The 18,469-nt window shown below is 39.4% G+C and overlaps 1 protein-coding gene across 1 annotated transcript; it reads left to right on the forward strand.

Moving 5' to 3' along the window:
• The first annotated feature begins 16,955 nt into the window (after positions 1–16,955).
• On the forward strand, positions 16,956–18,041 carry LOC145988974 (ionotropic receptor 21a-like). Its single transcript, XM_083124276.1, has one exon. It carries the CDS (start codon positions 16,956–16,958, stop codon positions 18,039–18,041), a length of 1,086 nt encoding a protein of 361 aa, XP_082980402.1.
• Positions 18,042–18,469: the final 428 nt, after the last annotated feature.

Here is an 18,469-nt window from a genome sequence, read left to right on the forward strand (position 1 = left end):
TCCCCTCAAATTCTTCAGTGAAACGGACATACGACTAAAATGTACATGTCCACGGAAAAGAGAACGTGTGCTTATTAAATTTTATTCATATAGCCTCAGTAGTTTCTGAAATATTGATGGGTTACGAGATAGCCCTCCCGATGGCGCAGTGGTAGCGTCATCGCCTTGTAATCAAGGGGTCGCGGGTTCGATACCCGGTGGAGGCACATAGTGGTTCGGATCCCACTTTAAACTGTAGGTCCAGCCCCGATTAGCCTTTCTGTGCATAGTGAACTTAAAACAACAATTCAATTCAAAATTACTCAGAGATATACAGATCTGATTGCTATAATTATGGTTCCTTTTGGATCCTTCATTCCACAAAGTTTCACCAATGCATCGTTAATGGTTTCCGAGTCTTTAAACTTGCTCAGATGGGGTGGTTTTATTGCCTTGGAATTATCCCCCCGCCCTTTTGTTGAGAGAGATGCTTTCTGTAGAGCACTGATGGCGTCACTACAGTTGCATAATATTTAGAAAAGTTAGAGCGAAATGTAATTTTTACAGACAGCCTCAATTGACTTTCATGGCGTTTGTATAACGTAAAAACTTCCTCCACATGTTTCTTGTTTTCGTGCACGCGTCGTATTTTCCTGATCAATGTGTGTCATACTTCCGTTTCTTTCCTTTACGATGTCTGATAAGATCGCTTCACGAGTTTTATGATCTCACGCCATGTACTGAATCATAGACATACTGCTATACTGAATGTTTGCTTGGTTTCTTGCTAAAAGGGGAGTTCACATTTTGGTAAACACTGCTGTGTGAAAGCGAAAAATAGAAAGCAATACCCTTTTCATACTAGCTTCTGCCTTTAAGGATGAATTAAGTTTTGCTTTGTTTTGCAACTTGCCCGATCAATAAAGAAATTGTACACTGTGAACTTTTAGCCTTCACTAGAAAAACCTTTCGTGGATGTGGGTCGATCAAGGTGCATTAATACAGGTGGGCCAATCAAGGATAATGAGAATGGGTTGAGAGATACACTCTGTAAAAAAAAATAGCATCACTGTATTCTTATTACGGATGTTGAAAATTTTGAGTTTCGCATGCATGCATCTTTCCTGCACAACTTGAAATCAATTGATTGAAGTATTGGTCTGGTATCACTGCGTAGTGTGGTGTTATTCTTTTGTTGATTTAGTGTTTGGAGTGTCCGCTAGAGGGTGTTGCAATCAGTTACTGCTGCAAGGCTTTGTACTCAATTGTCAGGAATCTGTAAAACGATTGTTAGTAGTGCAACTTGTGACGTGTTTTATGTTGCAACTACATGTTCATTATTGACAGTTTGGATACGTTATCATATTTGTGAAGTGTTCTGGTGGTGTGTAGTGTATTTGAGCATGTTTTCTCGAAAAAAACCCACGTAAGCAAGGAATGGTTCTTGCTTTGCATATGGATGGTCATTCTCAGAGAGAAATTGATCGACAACTTCAAATGCATCAATCCACAGTTAGCCGCTGCCTGCAAAAGTAACAAGAACATGGAAAATCATCACTGAGAAGTCACTGTGGCAGAAAGAAAAAATACATCACCTTGACTGGATCGTATGATAAAGGACATGGCACTGAAGAACAGAGGAATGAGTTCACGCCAAATTGCACATAAACTACAAAATAAGGTGGGAGTTAATCTTACTCATGCTACTGTAGTATCCCGACTAAAGAAACAGGGTGTTTCTAAACACGTCCCACATAAAAAACCCAGACTAACTGACGCACATGCAAAAGTTAGACATGAGTTTGTCACACGTTATGGCGCATGGAATGATACAGATTGGGAACATGTGATATTTTCTGATGAAAAATGATTTAAATTGCTGGGGAATGACAGCTCAGTTAAACTGTGGATGCGGAAGGGAGAAGAACTTGCAAAATCTTGTATTTTAGAAACTCAAAAGTTTTGTGGCAGTGTTATGATTTGGGCATGTTTCTCTGCAAAAGGGATTGGCAGGATGCATATTTGCACATGGACCGTTAAGGCTGATCAATATCTGGAAATCCTGAATCGGAAAATTCTACAAACTGCAGGAGATAATTTTTCTGGACAGAATTTGGACTACTTTATTTTTCAAGACGATAATGCAAACTGTCACCGTGCTCAGGTGGTGAATAACTGGTTTCATGATATGAATATTGAAAGACTTTGGTGGCTGCCCAACTCTCCAGACATGAATCCTATAGAAAACCTGTGGGCTATGATGTGCAAAAAACTTGGTAATCAGACGTACAGGTCAAAAGATGAACTTATGGCAGCAATTGTACATGTTTGGAATGAAATTGAGGTCGAATATTGTCAAAATCTCATTCATAGCATGCCTCGAAGGTTGGAAGCATTTAGGAAGGCCAAAGGTGGCCACACTAAGTCCTAGTCAATGTATTTACTTACTATCAGTTCAAATTAACATATCATGATGCATTTAAAACCTTTGTTCAATCTTTTTACTTGTAAAAATTGTCTTTGTGCAAAAACGTTCCACAAGCTATATTTGCAATAATTTTGATATTAGTTCTGTCAAGTGCATTATGTACGTAACTATGACTTAAATAATAAAAATATATTGTACAGATATGGTGTTTTATATAATTGTTAGGAAAACAAATCGAGAAGTCGAATTAAATCAGTAAAACAACTGATAATTCACGAACGAAATTCTGAAGACCAAAAATAATGAAGTGATGCTATTTTTTTTTTACAGAGTGTATAACGTCAAGGAGGAGTACAACACAAACTTACATTAGAGTTTCATCTCGTTGCAGAAAATAAGATGATTTTGAATGTGATCACAAAACTAAAGCTAATGACAGTTACGGCGGCGATTGGGGGCGTGGAGGGGGGGGGGTTGAGGGCACTTATTGCCTCTTAATACTAAGCCTTGTGTACCAAGAAAAAGTAAACTGTCCTTGCCCCTCTAGTTTTGGCGCCGAATTGTCGCTACTGGACTGCAGGACATTTGTATGTCTCTAAACGTAGATCTACTAGTGGGGTGGAATTAGCAAAAAATTTGCTAAACCCTGGATTAAATACTTTAATACCACTACAGAAAAATATGTTTTTTCTAGGATCGTTCTCAAATGTTAGGACAGATCAAATAAAAAATACCAAATGCTGAAAGCTTGGGGAAAACATTCTACACGCAACTGATATTATGGTATGAGGGTCTCACGTTTGAATTTCTTTTAAGGTGCAGAAGATTATTTAAACTTTACTAAGATATCTAATTTTCATTACTTTTTTGGCACGTACGTTGTTACTCTTCCCCCAGGAGACTCTGACCTGCGCGCCTCCCGTGGTCGAAGTCCAAAGTTTGCTCCTACCGCACGGCCACGACGGTAAATCAGTGTATCAATGTGAAATTTCGTGGACTCGGAGAATACACTAATCAGATCGCCACAAATCGCCTTGATTAGGATATGTGTTTGCCTGATCGAAGCAACAATCGAAAGCAGTCGATTGGTCGATAATGGCTACACAGAAAACATTCTGCAGACAGAAAGGTCTATGCTAGCTGCTGTGTCGATAGGATAGGGTCAGAGGGATGCAATTACTGTCACGTTCGTCTGTAAAAATGTGATACAACAAAACTCAACGATCGGCCTGTTTTAACCTATCTATTCCAGTATTATAAATATAAACGTTACGCACTGGCGCAAGAACGAGGACTACAGGGGTGCTTTTTGTACCCACCAGGGATGCCCATCTCCCCCCCCCCACCAAGTCCTATGACGCACTCCCCCAAAAGGTGGAACATCCCCCCTTTATGCCGAATTATTTACTCAAATTATTTTGGTCAGACAAAATTTGCGGAAGAATATAATTCAGACATATTTAAGCAATATACTCGTATGTTTACTTTAGATACTTTAGGCTCACTTTCATGTTTCCTAACATAAAACGTACAAAACTGCTCAGGCTTACTGCCATTGTTAGTGTACTTAACCTTATTCTTAATAACTTGTCTGCTTGACTAACCTTGTATTAATGCGAACAGCCTATCCCCCCCTTTTCCAAACCGATTCTAAAGGCATAAGAGGTGGAGTTTCATTTCAACCTCATCGCCGCGATCACCCACAGGTAGATAAAAAAAATTACATAATAACCATAACTAAAAATCAATAACAAGCCAATCAAACGAAACGATCCCCTTTATTTTTGTGTGAAGATACTATATAGAAGTGGTATAAAATATTGTCCCCCCCAAAAAAATCCCATGACGCGGCCGCGACATGAATCCCTTCTGTGTGCACCCCTGGTACCCGCCATCCACAATTTTCGGGAAAGATGCAGAACCCCCTAAACCCCCTACCCCTTGTAGCCCCTCAAATACGAGGCTCGTTCAAGGAAAAAGTTTCCTTTCTTTTTTTTTTTTTTTTTGAGAAAGTACGAGCCCGATAAATGAAATGAAACTAGCAAAGTGTTCTTTCGTCTTTCCTCTACATTTACACACAATGCAATGTTCGTGCGGGCTACCGCGCATGCGCGGCACGTGATTAGCGTGAGTCATGCAGTGAGGAACGTGCCCTGGTCATAAGGAGTAGCACAGATTAGAAATAGGAGTCAAGGTAGATAGAGATTAGGTAAAGCCATCCGAAGATTGCCGATCTTGCACGAACGCGTGACGTCACCAGAGAGGGAGTGAGCTCGGCTGAAGCAGACGGCTCCTAGCATTTTTCCTGTTCGAAAAAAGAAACTTCCAAGTCAAATTAATATTTCGTTCGCACATGTACTTTGCCCCCTTCTAAAAGTAGCGCGTTTTCAATTATGTTACTAATCATTAAAAGGATGCCTCAATACCATCTTGGAGGATGACAATTAATATTTTCCCCCTCCTAAAAGTAATAATATACTTTCGCTCTCTGAATCTCCCATATAAATGCTAGGAGCCGTCTGCTTCAGCCGAGCTCACTCCCTCTCTGGTGACGTCACGCGTTCGTGCAAGATCGGCAATCTTCGGATGGCTTTACCTAATCTCTATCTACCTTGCTGAATAGGAGTAGCGAGTCATGGCGGAACAACGTGTTTTGGCGGTGTGGAGTATTGCTCACAGAGTTTTTGAAGAAAGGGGAAATAGTCAATGCTGCACGTTATTGCCGAACACTGGAGAAAGTGAAAAAAGCAATTCGCCGCAAACGTCCTGGACTCCTTTCTGCTGGTGTCATTCTTTTGGATGACAATGCTCGTCCCCATTCGGCAGCACTAAACAGGATAAACTTCGAGAAATGAAATGGGAAAGCCCTGACTTGACCCAGAGTGACTTGTTTCCTGCATTGAAGTCCCAGCTGCAGGGTCAACGTTTTCACACTGATTTGGAGGTTCAGACAGCCATGAAAAGTGTTCTTCGTTCCCTGGACCCCGAATTTTTTGCAGATGGCTTTCAAAAACTTTTGCAACGATGGGACCAGGCACGTATCCAGAGGGGGGGGCTTAGGGGGCTCGAGCACCCCCCCCCCGAAAGTTTTAGGTTTACACTAGATAAAAAGAGGTTTTTGATTTCTTGTGGTGTGAAATAAAATAATGTGACAATAATTTAAGGAGAGAAATAATTATCGAGGCAAGACGGAGAATGTTCCGTAACCCTGTTATTGATAATAGCACGTATCCAAGATGGGGCACAGGGGGCTAGACCCTCTACCCAGGAAATTTTTCAGTTTACGTTAGATAAAATTAGGTTTTTGGCTTATTAAATAATGTGAAAATAATCTAAGGAGAGAAATAATTATCGAGGCAAGACGGAACATGTTTTATACCCCTGTTATAGTTAATGGCTCGAGCCCCTTATCCCTCAGGAAATTTTTCAATTTACACTAGATAAAATTAGATTTTTGGCGTCTTGAATAATGTGAAGATAATAAATTTATAAATCTGAGAGAAATAATTATCGAGACAAAACGGAGAGTGTTCTATAACCCTATTATTGTCAATAGCACTTATCCAAGGTGGGAATCAGGAGGCTCGAGCCCCCCTTCAGGATTTTTTTCTGTTTACACTAGATAAAACTAGGATTCTTTCTTCTTGAATAATGTGATGATAATTTTGGAGAAATAATTATCGAGACAAGATGGAGAATGATCTATAACCCTGTTATTGTTAATAGCACGTATCCAAGCTGGGGTTGAGGTGGCTCGAGCCCCCCCTCAGGATTTTTTTTATTTTACACTAGATAAAATCAGGTTTTTGGCTTTCTGAATAATGTGACGATGATTTAAGGAGATAGACAATTATCGAGGCAAGATGGAGAATGTTGTATAACCCTGTTGTTGATAATATTGCACGTACACTTTTCTTGTGCTTTCGGTGTTCTCGCAGCGCACTTGAGCACTATGTAGATATTTGTCAGCATTTGGAAGCTGCACAACAAAGGTAGCGCCACACTTAGGGCGATTCGTTGTAATTCCTAATCTCTGGAAGGCGGGAGGGGGTACGTTCTTGAATGATAGAAGGAGTGAACTACTGGCGATATTAACGAATCGTTTTATCTGCGGAACGTTCTAGAATATAATGAGGATATAAATACGCGGATTCAATTTTTCGGTTGATCTGTACAAGAATCGGTTAATGAGATTTCAGAGGTAAGTGTGACAATTCATACAGTCGATTGGCGATCAGATCAGTCAGCGTCCTCTGATTGCTTTATAAGATATAGTGATTCGAAAATGAAGACATTGACGACAGCAGAATTTCCGGGGCCTCAGTGTAGTGCTAGTTCGGTTCGAGGGCCGAAGAGATCAAAGGTCTCTCTAAAGTGAATATTTCAGCAGTACCGGATATTGGAGTGGTTTATTAAAACAGAAATAAGCTGCATAGATCAACTGAAAATCAAAGTTTTGAGTGATGATTTAGTTTTGCCAGAACTAAATTTCGTATATGCAGTCCGAGAATTTCATGGTATAAAAAAATACTTTTGTTTAAGCCTACTGGGTTCGAAACACATTCAAACACTTAACTACCATAAAGAGAGCCGAAAATTTTATGAATGTCGAGAAGAGAAAGCAAGAAGATGTTGCATAAGTAGACATTATAGGCGGAAATTGCAGGCTCTATCAGGACCCAAATCAAGGCTCTACCAACTGAGCCACCTAGCCATCCTTGACTTCAACCGATTTTTCGTTAAAATGTCTACATAGTACATGTCCGGTGTATATCAAATTGTAAGGTGTTGCCTGTATAGTGAACAAGCACAGAAAATATAGGAGAGAGAAGAAAACTGAGGACCATTATCACCGGTTGAGGATAATTTTTTCTGCGGTCAACAAGAGCTACTACTTCGAGGTGACAATGACAGTGGTCTAATAAGGGAGATTTCACACCCTGTCGCCTGAGGATTTCACAAATCGAAATTAGGTTTGTGCGGCCTTTTGTGTCGCCACGGTGTGAAACGTTGCTGTTGATTGGCCCATTCCAATCGACATGTATCGCGTGTCCCTTCGGTCTGAAACCTTCCTAATAAGTCTTGAAAATCCAAGTCACAAGGATGGAAAATTAGGGTCTTGTTAAGGTTAGGTGTGAAGGCAGGCAGACGACAGCACCCTAAAGGATCATATCCAAACCTGCAGGAGGAACACATCTTACTTCAATCTCCAATACGATGATAAAAACTTCTGGTGAGTTGATTTTAAAAAATGTCCGAGATAAAGAGAGGCGTGCCCAGGATTTTAGGAAGGGAGAGGAGGAATACTGGGTCAAATGGGGTTATTACCTCATCAAACCTCCCTTGGGCACTACACTGGAGATAAATGAGTAAGCATTTGATCATACTGGGAGACGAAACATTAGATGTGTTGGGAACGGAAGGGTTTTCACTGTGCATTAATTGTTTCGTGATCCACCTGTATTCGAGAAGACTTCCTTTGTTTCGTGCCGATATATGACAAGACAGCGGAAGCTGTGACAGGCATTTTTGAACACTTGTGAGTGCTAAGGCCTGAATCTGAACAATTTGGTAGGTTTCGGCTTTTATAAGAGCTGAAAAATGGGAGGACAAGACACGTTAGTGGTGTTAAGGCTCGAATCAGAGAGAAATATTCGAGAGCTGTCTGCGTCCAGTTCGCAGCCCACAATTTGAATCTCGCGTTGTCGAGTGCATGTGTAACAGCTTCGTAAAAACACTCAAAGACACCACAGATGTTTTTATGTCTGATGAGATGAAATGGACAAACACACATACTGAGATGGTTCCGGCACACCATATTAATGCATGGAAACAGAGGAGTCGAGTGGTAAAAAATGTTCCGATTTCACGTTCTGATTAAAATGACAGCCTTACAGTGGCAACGATTTAAGAGATAGTTGTTCCCCAATTTTATATTTTTGCCTCAACATTATGACCTCTTAATGTTAAGCCTTGGCTACCAAGAGAAAGTAAACTTTCCTTGCAACGCCCTCCGCACCCCCCCCCCCTTCCATTTTGGAACCCAATTGCCACTTCTGGTCTTAAACACACAATTGTGAGGTTCTTACTATACCCCTTAAAAAATGGTGTTGAGCCCCCCCCGAAAGGAATTCCTGGATACGTGCCTGGATGGGACAAATGCTTGTGCCGCCTTGTAAATTATGTTGAAAAGTGAGAAAAGACCATGCTACTTGATGCAACTTGATTTTTGTCTATAACTTAAGAAATAATGTTTTTGCAACATAGGGAAACTTTTTCCTTGAACGATCCCGTAAATCAACAGACGCAAGATGCTGCCATTCAAAGAATCTCGTTTTTTGTAGTTAAACGCGAAAATCGACACATTTGGACCCCTGACCAAAATCCAAAAGAATTCAAACCACCATGAACCTATTGCGGTACTACGCTCCGTCTCGGGAATCTGTGTAGCAAGGCCGCACATGACGGTAGAGGAGGAGGAGCAAAGCAGTGCGTGCTGCTGCAAACGGCTGGTAGCTGCAGCCGCGTTTTCCCCTCCGTGCACTTACTTCCCCTCTTACTTGCGCAGGACTTTTTTTTTCGTTCGCTTGCCCCAGATATTCCCGAGACAGTGTATCATAATTACTTTCCTTCTTTTGTGTTCTTGGAAGATTTATAAGGAAGCAAACCTGTTAAAAATATCTTGAAAATAGCTATATATTTTTTGAAAAGTCAATATAATTTTGTGATTATTGCTTTTTTATTGGCTGTACAGTGTCTCTCAAAAGTTTTAGGACAACGACATTTTAAACTAGGCAACCCAATTTACACAAGGCGTTGGTGGGTTGCGTGTAGAGTTAGGCTCAATTTCAGGGTTGCCACATGCACAATAGATATTTATAAAATACGCGAAAGGAATAAAAACAAGTAATATTGTATAAAATTATTAAAAAATATCACTATTATATCGCAAGTGACAAAATTCTTTCTGAAAGAAAAATCATAGGTTTTCTAGTATTGCATCGCTGATGAGTCTACAGAAAGGAAAAGAGGTGAGAGAAAACGAAAGGTGACAAAGAAGAGGAGAAAGAGAAAGCGAAAGGAGAACAGGAATAGTAGAGGAGAGAAGAAAGAGAGGATAGACGAGGAGAGGAGATGTCGCGAGGAGAATGGAAGAAGATTCTATGAGAGATTAGGAAAATGGAGCAAAGAAGAGAGAAGAGGAGACGAGAAGAGGGGAGTGGAGAGTAGAGTAGAGGAGAGAAAAAGAGAAGAACGAATAGAAGAGGAGAAGAGTGCATTGGAGTCGGAAATCTAAGACAGGAAAGGAGATACGAGGAGTGGAGATGAGTGGGATGGAAATAAGATGAGAGAAAAGAAGGGAAGGCGATATGAGATAAATGCAGAGCGAGCAGAAGGATGGGAGAGGAGAAGGAGAAGAGAAGAACAGAAGGGACTGAAGAGAAAAGGTAGTTGCCGAAAATATCGTCTCAGCATCAAGAATTGATGCATTAGTCAAATTATCGACATGAAACATTCAATAACATTTTGAAATGTATTGGAGAATGTATTAGATCGGTTCGAAATGCCTTTTGGCTTAGTTCAGAGCAAGGTAAAATCTTCCATGTAAGATCTTTGATTTTACCTGCGATTATACCACTAAAAACATGAATGTAATTTGAATATTTATAAGAATTATCCCATTTTTGTCCACTCCTCGGTTCGTTGAAATGGAGATTTTGTAATTTAATATTTCCCCTCCCCCCATCGTTAATTCCAAACTGAATCATTCCGTTTCACACGGCGTGGACAATGGGATAGGTCTAAAACTTATGAAAATTTTCTGCCACCGGAAGGGTTTGAACCTACGACCTTCAGATTGGCAGTCCTGAACGGTAAACACTACCCTACAAGCTTTCGCTCCTGAAAGTAAGTAGAACGAGCTGACCAATGTGAAATGTAGATGCAACTCTCCTCCTACATATAATGTGCAAAGAATACTTGTTTGTAACAAAGAAAACGAAGGTAGTACGACTCGGCGAAAACATTTAATGGAGAATTGCACATGATGAAAACGTTTCATTCGATATTTGCGGAGGTATCCTTGCATTGAATTCGAGTGGAAAAAGGGGTCAAATTAGTATGTTCTGAATTGCCACAAATATAAATAGATATTTCATTAATATTTGTCAATGTCTTTGAAGCAGTACACTATTATCGTTAGAGTATCATAATTCACGATCTTATACATGAAAATATCCCTTTAAATCAGTGTCAATTCATTTCTCGCATCACGATTGCAGTTCGAAAAAGTCAGGACAGGGATTGAAAGTAACGCACTGTTCTGACTAAATTGCTGAATGGGACGTCTGGTAGCCTTGTATCAATGATTATAAAACTAAAACTACCCAATATTGCAGCCTGAAGACTTTTGCGCAAGAAACAGATTCATTTATGTAAGAACAAAATTGAAATTTTTACACATTTCTAAAATCGACGATGTTATTTTCGTAGTTATTGATAGGTTCACATTTAAATATTTTTTCAGGGTTCGAGGGGGGCATGGCCCTCCTGGATACTGGCCTGGCGTAGACAGTGGGAGAGAAATTTTGGAGAATCTTTCTATTAAATTAATTATTTACATCCACCTTATGCTCAGATAGGTTTATTGACAATCGTGAACTTTTCGTTTAATAGATAATATTTGGTTTTAAACGACGGGAAAATATTGATGAAATTTCCTTTCGTGCTCCTTTGAGAGAATGTATACGTATACTTCTACAATAGCAGTCGGGTTCGGAAACGGTGAAAAACAATGACTTTCAAAGGCAGACAAGCTTGGTAGCGTAGCTTGCTCACGTTCAAGGTGACTCACTCACGCTATTCAAGGCCGCTTCTTATCGCAAAACACTGTGCGTCGATGCACCCAGCACCCAGCAAGTTACAAGTGACCAGAGTCGAATTTGAAAGAGAATCTGAAGAATGATAGATTTCATCAGAGGCGGCTAGGTTGGCACTAGCTCAACATGCAATAGTTTAAGTTATAATTTCTGACAAACAAGAAATCTTATTGAATAAGTATTGGGATAGTAATACGTGTATCCGCTCCTTTTTAACAATGTAAGCTCGAAGACAATCTGTATTCCATTTGTTTATATTGGCAAATTGGTCAAACGGAGTTTATTATAAGGAACTATTTCGTAGATGTTCATGTAACCGTTATAAAATTACAAATAAAGTATATTCACAAGCTTAGATATACTAACAACGAAGAAATAAATTCAGAGTTAAATTTCAAATGCATGTGTATAGAGTAATTCTAGAAGTACATAGCTTTATCAGAGTATTGAACTTCTTTTTGCAGGATAACATTTACAATATTAACGCAACAGAATAATTAAGAACTGTTGCTCCAAGGGAAACAAAGGGAATAGTGTATTGGTTAGAGTTCTTGGAAGCGTTGATTACGGTCCCAGGTTCGATCCTCCATACTAGGTGTTTTTTTTAATTCTCCTTTTATTATAAACAAGAGCATGGCAACATTGTTTATAATAGCAGTGTATAGTGGCTACATTTTTCTGCATATGGAATTTATATTTAAAAAAATGAATTGACACTCATTTAAAGGGATATTTTCATGTATAAGATCGTGAATTATGATACTCTAACGATAATTGTGTACTGCTTCAAAGACATTGACAAATATTAATGAAATAACTATTTATATTTGTGGCAATTCAGAACATACTAATTTGACCCCTTTTTCCACTCGAATTCAATGCAAGGATACCTCCGCAAATATCGAATGAAACGTTTTCATCATGTGCAATTCTCCATTAAATGTTTTCGCCGAGTCGTACTACCTTCGTTTTCTTTGTTACAAACAAGTATTCTTTGCACATTATATGTAGGAGGAGAGTTGCATCTACATTTCACATTGGTCAGCTCGTTCTACTTACTTTCAGGAGCGAAAGCTTGTAGGGTAGTGTTTACCGTTCAGGACTGCCAATCTGAAGGTCGTAGGTTCAAACCCTTCCGGTGGCAGAAAATTTTCATAAGTTTTAGACCTATCCCATTGTCCACGCCGTGTGAAACGGAATGATTCAGTTTGGAATTAACGATGGGGGGAGGGGAAATATTAAATTACAAAATCTCCATTTCAACGAACCGAGGAGTGGACAAAAATGGGATAATTCTTATAAATATTCAAATTACATTCATGTTTTTAGTGGTATAATCGCAGGTAAAATCAAAGATCTTACATGGAAGATTTTACCTTGCTCTGAACTAAGCCAAAAGGCATTTCGAACCGATCTAATACATTCTCCAATACATTTCAAAATGTTATTGAATGTTTCATGTCGATAATTTGACCAATGCATCAATTCTTGACGCTGAGACGATATTTTCGGCAACTACCTTTTCTCTTCAGTCCCTTCTGTTCTTCTCTTCTCCTTCTCCTCTCCAATCCTTCTGCTCGCTCTGCTTTTATCTCATATCGCCTTCCCTACTTTTCTCTCATCTTATCTCCATCCCACTCATCTCCACTCCTCGTACCTCCTTTCCTGTCTTAGATTTCCGACTCCAATGCACTCTTCTCCTCTTCTATCCGTTCTTCTCTTTTTCTCTCCTTTACTCTACTCTCCACTCCCCTCTTCTCTCTTCTATGCTCCATTTTCCTAATCTCTCATAGAATCTTCTCCATTCTCCTCACGACATCTCCTCTCCTCGTCTATCCTCTCTTTCTTCTCTCCTCTAGCCTCGCCGATGGCGCAGTGGTAACGTCGCCGCCTTGTAATCAAGGTGTCCCGGGTTCGATACCCGGTGGAAGCACATAGTGGCTCGGATCCCACTTTAAACTGTAGGTCCAGTCCCGATTAGCCTTACTGTGCATAAAGTGGACTTAAAACACCAACTCAACACATTCTCTCCTCTACTTTTCCTCTTCTCCTTTCGCTTTCTCTTTCTCCTCTCCTTTGTCACCTTTCGTTTTCTCTCACCTCTTTTCCTTTCTGTAGACTCATCAGCGATGAAATGCTAGAAAACCTATTATTTTTCTTTCAGAAAGAATTTTGTCACTTGCGATATAATAGTGATATTTTTAATAATTTTATACAATATTACTTGTTTTTATTCCTTTCGCGTATTTTATAAATATCTATTGTGCATGTGGCAACCCTGAAATTGAGCCTAACTCTACACGCAACCCACCAACGCCTTGTGTAAATTGGGTTGCCTAGTTTAAAATGTCGTTGTCCTAAAACTTTTGAGAGACACTGTACAAGGTCATGCAAATTTCACTTTAAAAATCAAACGTTGTGTCAACTGTTCTAAAATGGTATATCCTCTTACTCGCATACACATCGAAACCATAGGCGTAACTTGGCGAGGGCGAGGGAGGGCACTTGCCCCCTCAAAATTTTCAGGATTTTTAAAATTTACAAGTTGAGGATACTTTTGTTAAAATTTTAAGACCTGAGGAGCTAAGTAATAGATAATAATATTTGTGATTTCGCAAATGTAACAGTTATTTAGCAAATAATTCTGAACACTATTTTTATGGGATGAAAAACTTTTCGACTCTACCCCCTCCCAAATGTAAGCCTCAAGCTCGTACCTGCCCCCCCCCCCAAAGGTTTCCCCCAATTAAGTTACGCCCATGAGCGAAATGATTCTCTCTCTCTCTCTCTCTCTGTCTCTCTCTCTCTCACTCACACACACACACATACACACACACATCTGTATGTAGAAATATTATTGAACTTTCTGGCCTAAGCGCGTTCAGTGGTTTTCTTTCGACCTCGCCACAGAAGTTCTCGGTTCGAGTCCCAGCATGAGTGTTGTTTGTGAGTGCCCAGTCAGCAATTTCACCTAATCATCACTCATCCTCTCGTTGCCTTGTAATCAAGGAGTCCCGGGTTGAAGGAGGCACATAGTGGTTTGGATCCACTTTGAATTGTAGGTTCAGTTCCGATTAGCCCATCTGTGCATAGAGTAGACTTAAAACCAAAAAAACAAATCACTCATCCTCGTGAGTAACCAAAATCGGAAGAAAAGCGACACTAAATAATAAAAATACAAATACAAAAAGTTCTCAAAGATTGCCACCTACGAACACGAAGTTCAAAGCAATGGCAAAAGAGAAAATACTGCAGTTTACCTGGTGGTAAAATGTTGCTAGAAAGTGATGTACAGCTCTAAAACAAACAGAAGAGGGTCGGTCAAGGTTGATAGCAAAGCAAAGGTAAGGATCAAAGCAATAAGCGTTTTGTCGTAAAGACAAGAGGAGCCTTTAAATCGTTAAGAAGATCCATCACCTGCCACGGGGAAATAATGCCAGTTCCTAATTCAATGGCGGTTGAACACATTTAGATCTCTCCAGTAGATAGCAACGTTGACCTTAGCCAATGTGTATTTCACTCAGTCGAGCACAGATGTCGTTGCTTCAAATGGGAGTTTTGTTTGTTCGATTTATTACGATGCACACCCACAATGTTCTGTGTAGGTAGAACGTACAACGGAAGTTTTCCTTTAAAGTTTTGGTCAGTTTGAACTGATACAGTCCACTAGATTGGTTTGGTTGTGTGTTTCCCCCTTCCTTGCTAGATATGAAGATTAGATTTAGTAAGTATACGTTAGTGTCACGACCAGGGGCCGCGCCAGGGTTGGTGCATCGCACCCCCTTTTCAAAACGTATTTTCAATCTAAAACACTATTTATTAACTCTTGTAGTGACATATTGTCATATCATAGCCTCTTCGTCCAGGGGTCCCGGGTTCGAATCCCGCTCGGGCATGGTTGTTTGTGAATGTCCATTCATCAATTTCATCATTTCATCACTCATCCCCATCTTCGCAAATTAGCCAAGAGGCACAAAACGCGAAGTAAAATAAAATAAATAAATAAATTCTAGCCTCTTCACTCCATGACCACTTTCTTGGAGTGTAACACACAATATGTGTCACTGAACTACGTTCAAAAAGCTGTTGCTTTCAAATTTCCAAACTGGCAGAAAAAAACTACATAAAATAGCCAATCAAACAAATCTCGAAACATGTGGTTGTTATGGTAAAATCTAGTAAAAGTGAGCAAGTTTCATTTTCAAGTTTTCAGTTTCATTGGCATATTATCACAGATGCCTACTAAAAGTTAATTAGTATTTGATGTAGTAACTAAAGATTGCATGTATGTTTCATTTTAGAAGACATCTAAGTCATGAGAAGTAATATCCGAGTTCACAAACTGGAAGCCCAGCTTTATTTTGGTTACTGGATAGAAAATTTCAAATCTAAATCATATAGGTGGGTTAATTATTTATCCTTTTCGAACCTTAATACTTTTACTTGTAAAAATGAACAATATTTCAAGATTAAGATCCTCTGTACTGAAGATATTCCCATAACACAAATTCTTGTGGACCAATGTTCGTTTACTGCTCCTAATGACCCACCTCTATGTATCCACCTGGAGAGAATTGAGATTCCATGACACAGGAAGTCACTCTTATATAATAAAGAAAGTTATTTTCTTGTTTATTACATAGTAGAAACGGAACGTTTTGTATTTATGGCATCCACATCTGGGTTCAAGCCAATTAGCATCAAGTTCTATGCAAAAGTGCTATTTGGCTGTTCCAATGTGCTTGACTATCCTAATGTGCATTTGACTGTGTGTATTAATAAACTATAATATCTTTTCTTTTAAGAAACAAACTTCTTCTTGTTACAGATCGAGAATAAATCAATAATTTCTGAATCTTGAGATGTGAGTTATGAGATGCCTTCATCTTTTGCTGACTATATCCCTTGGACTAACATCTTTCCCAGCATACCTGCTTCACAACCGTCTTCCAATAGAAGACTGCAATGGAAAACCATATGTGAGACGTCTAATGGAAACAATATCCAACGCTCAAATAATTATACTTGTAGATAACATAACTACACCATGTGTATCATGCATGATGGCTGGAGTTAATCAGATTCCTTATTCTGTGTTTTCCACTACGAATGATGTGTTCAAGAGCAATTATGTTTTGTGGAGTGACACTGGAGAAAGTAGGACTTACATTGTACTAATTTCAGACTTGAAAGTATATAGAATGTTCGCTAATTCTTTCTACAGCCTACCTATCTGGAAAACTACAAAGAATGTGATAATTCTTCTCAAGTGTTATAATGAGTGTGAAGCACAGGTAGAGGGTGTTTTTCAAACAAGTTTCAAAAGAAGAATATGGAATATTGCAGTTATTGTTTATAAAAGTGACAATCCTGTACCTAAGATTCCAGATTTGTGGACCTACAATCATCTTTTAGAAACGTTCACAAAGCATGCTAGTAATCTGGACATTCTCACAGTGCTCAGCGAATTTCCTGAACATGTGACAGATTTCAAAGGATATCGAATTAGAGTGGCAACATTTCATCATCCACCACATGTTATAAAATATATCATCAGGCAAAGAACGCAATGGTTGGGTATTGAAGGAAAGTTACTACAACTTCTTGTCGTTGCATCAAATTTTAGCGCCACTATTAAAGAGCTTCATGGTGCTGGAAAATGGGGGTTCATGAGTAACGGGACATGGATGGGTTTAGTAGGAGATGTTGCTAGGGGAAAACTAGACGTAGGCTTTGCAAATATCTTCTTAACTTACGACAGATATCAGATCGTTGACTTCACAACACCGCATACAGATGATCGAATATGCTGGGCAGTACCTAAAGCAGAGCAACTTGCTGCATGGCGAGCAATTGTTATGCCCTTTCACAATGGATTGTGGGTGGCAGTTACCTGTAGCATAATTTTGGTTATGGTTGCCATCCAGTTAATGTCTCAGTTGATAAATGAACGTCATCTTGAATCGTATGGGAATGTTCTGTTTTATATCATATCAATATCGCTATCTGTGTCCTCGCCCCATAATCCTACACGATCCATATTGAGATGGACTGTTGGTGGGTGGCTATGGTGGACCATAGTGCTCTCCACTGCTTACCAGGCTGGTCTCTATGGGTTCATGACGTTTCCGAAGTCGTACCCTGAGCTGGAAACCTTAGATTCAATTCTAAGCTCTGGACTGAAGTTAGGTTGCGAACAAGATGTAAAGGATATGTTTTCAGAGCAAAGCAATCCTTCAGACAAACAGCTCTTTCACCGTCTTGTTGTTGATGATGATACAAGCAGCCTTAAACGAGTTTCAGATCGTCAAATGGCAATTTTGATAGGCGAGAAGATGATCCGGTACACTGTATACCTGAACTTCACAAACAACTTCGGACGTCCCACCATTTACGTAACTTCTAACTGTCTGGCTTCCTTTCAGGTAGGGTTCATGGTTCCCAAACGGTCTTTTCTAATACCAAGATTCAACACACTGATCCACAGAGCAAGAGAGGCAGGGCTAATTTCACACTGGTACGATGCCATAATATACGATGCTGTCTTGAAGAAGAAAGATGTGGAACATGAGGACGATGATGCGAAAATTACCAAGTTGACTCTCAGTCATGAACAAGGGGCTATTTATATCCTTATTATAGGTCACCTAATCAGCACTTTGGTATTTTTGCTGGAAATGCTACAAATACCTGCAAAAGTGATGTACATTTATCGATTGATGTTCAGAAAACTGCCTTCTACTCATCATTACTGATTGATAGTCTTAATGCCTACAGACTAACACAAAACAGTTTTATACACTATAAAAATCTAAGAGGAGCACTACACTAAACTGTACAAAAAAAAACAGCTATTTTAATGAATTGGTGTGACGTGTTTTGACTAAGTATAGAAGTGAGAAAATGGAAGATAAATTTAAATCTATCATGTTTTGTTGGGGCAAATTCAATGCAAAGCCTTGCCTTACTAGTTCTGATATTGGTTCACATGATCCAATAAGATAGGAAACCCCCAACTACGTAAGCCATGACTCCCTTAACACTTAGCGGACCGACCTGAAAATATTGCATTTTTCCATGGTTTCTTGCTGTTTTTTAAAAAAATAATGGAAAAATATTTCTAAGTTGTTATTCACCAAACGTTTCTGAAATCTACAAAACAACCTCTTTTCCCAGCAGTGGC

Source organism: Lepisma saccharinum, chromosome 6 (assembly GCF_977018435.1).
Source record: "Lepisma saccharinum chromosome 6, izLepSacc3.1, whole genome shotgun sequence".
Classification (NCBI taxonomy): domain Eukaryota; kingdom Metazoa; phylum Arthropoda; class Insecta; order Zygentoma; family Lepismatidae; genus Lepisma; species Lepisma saccharinum.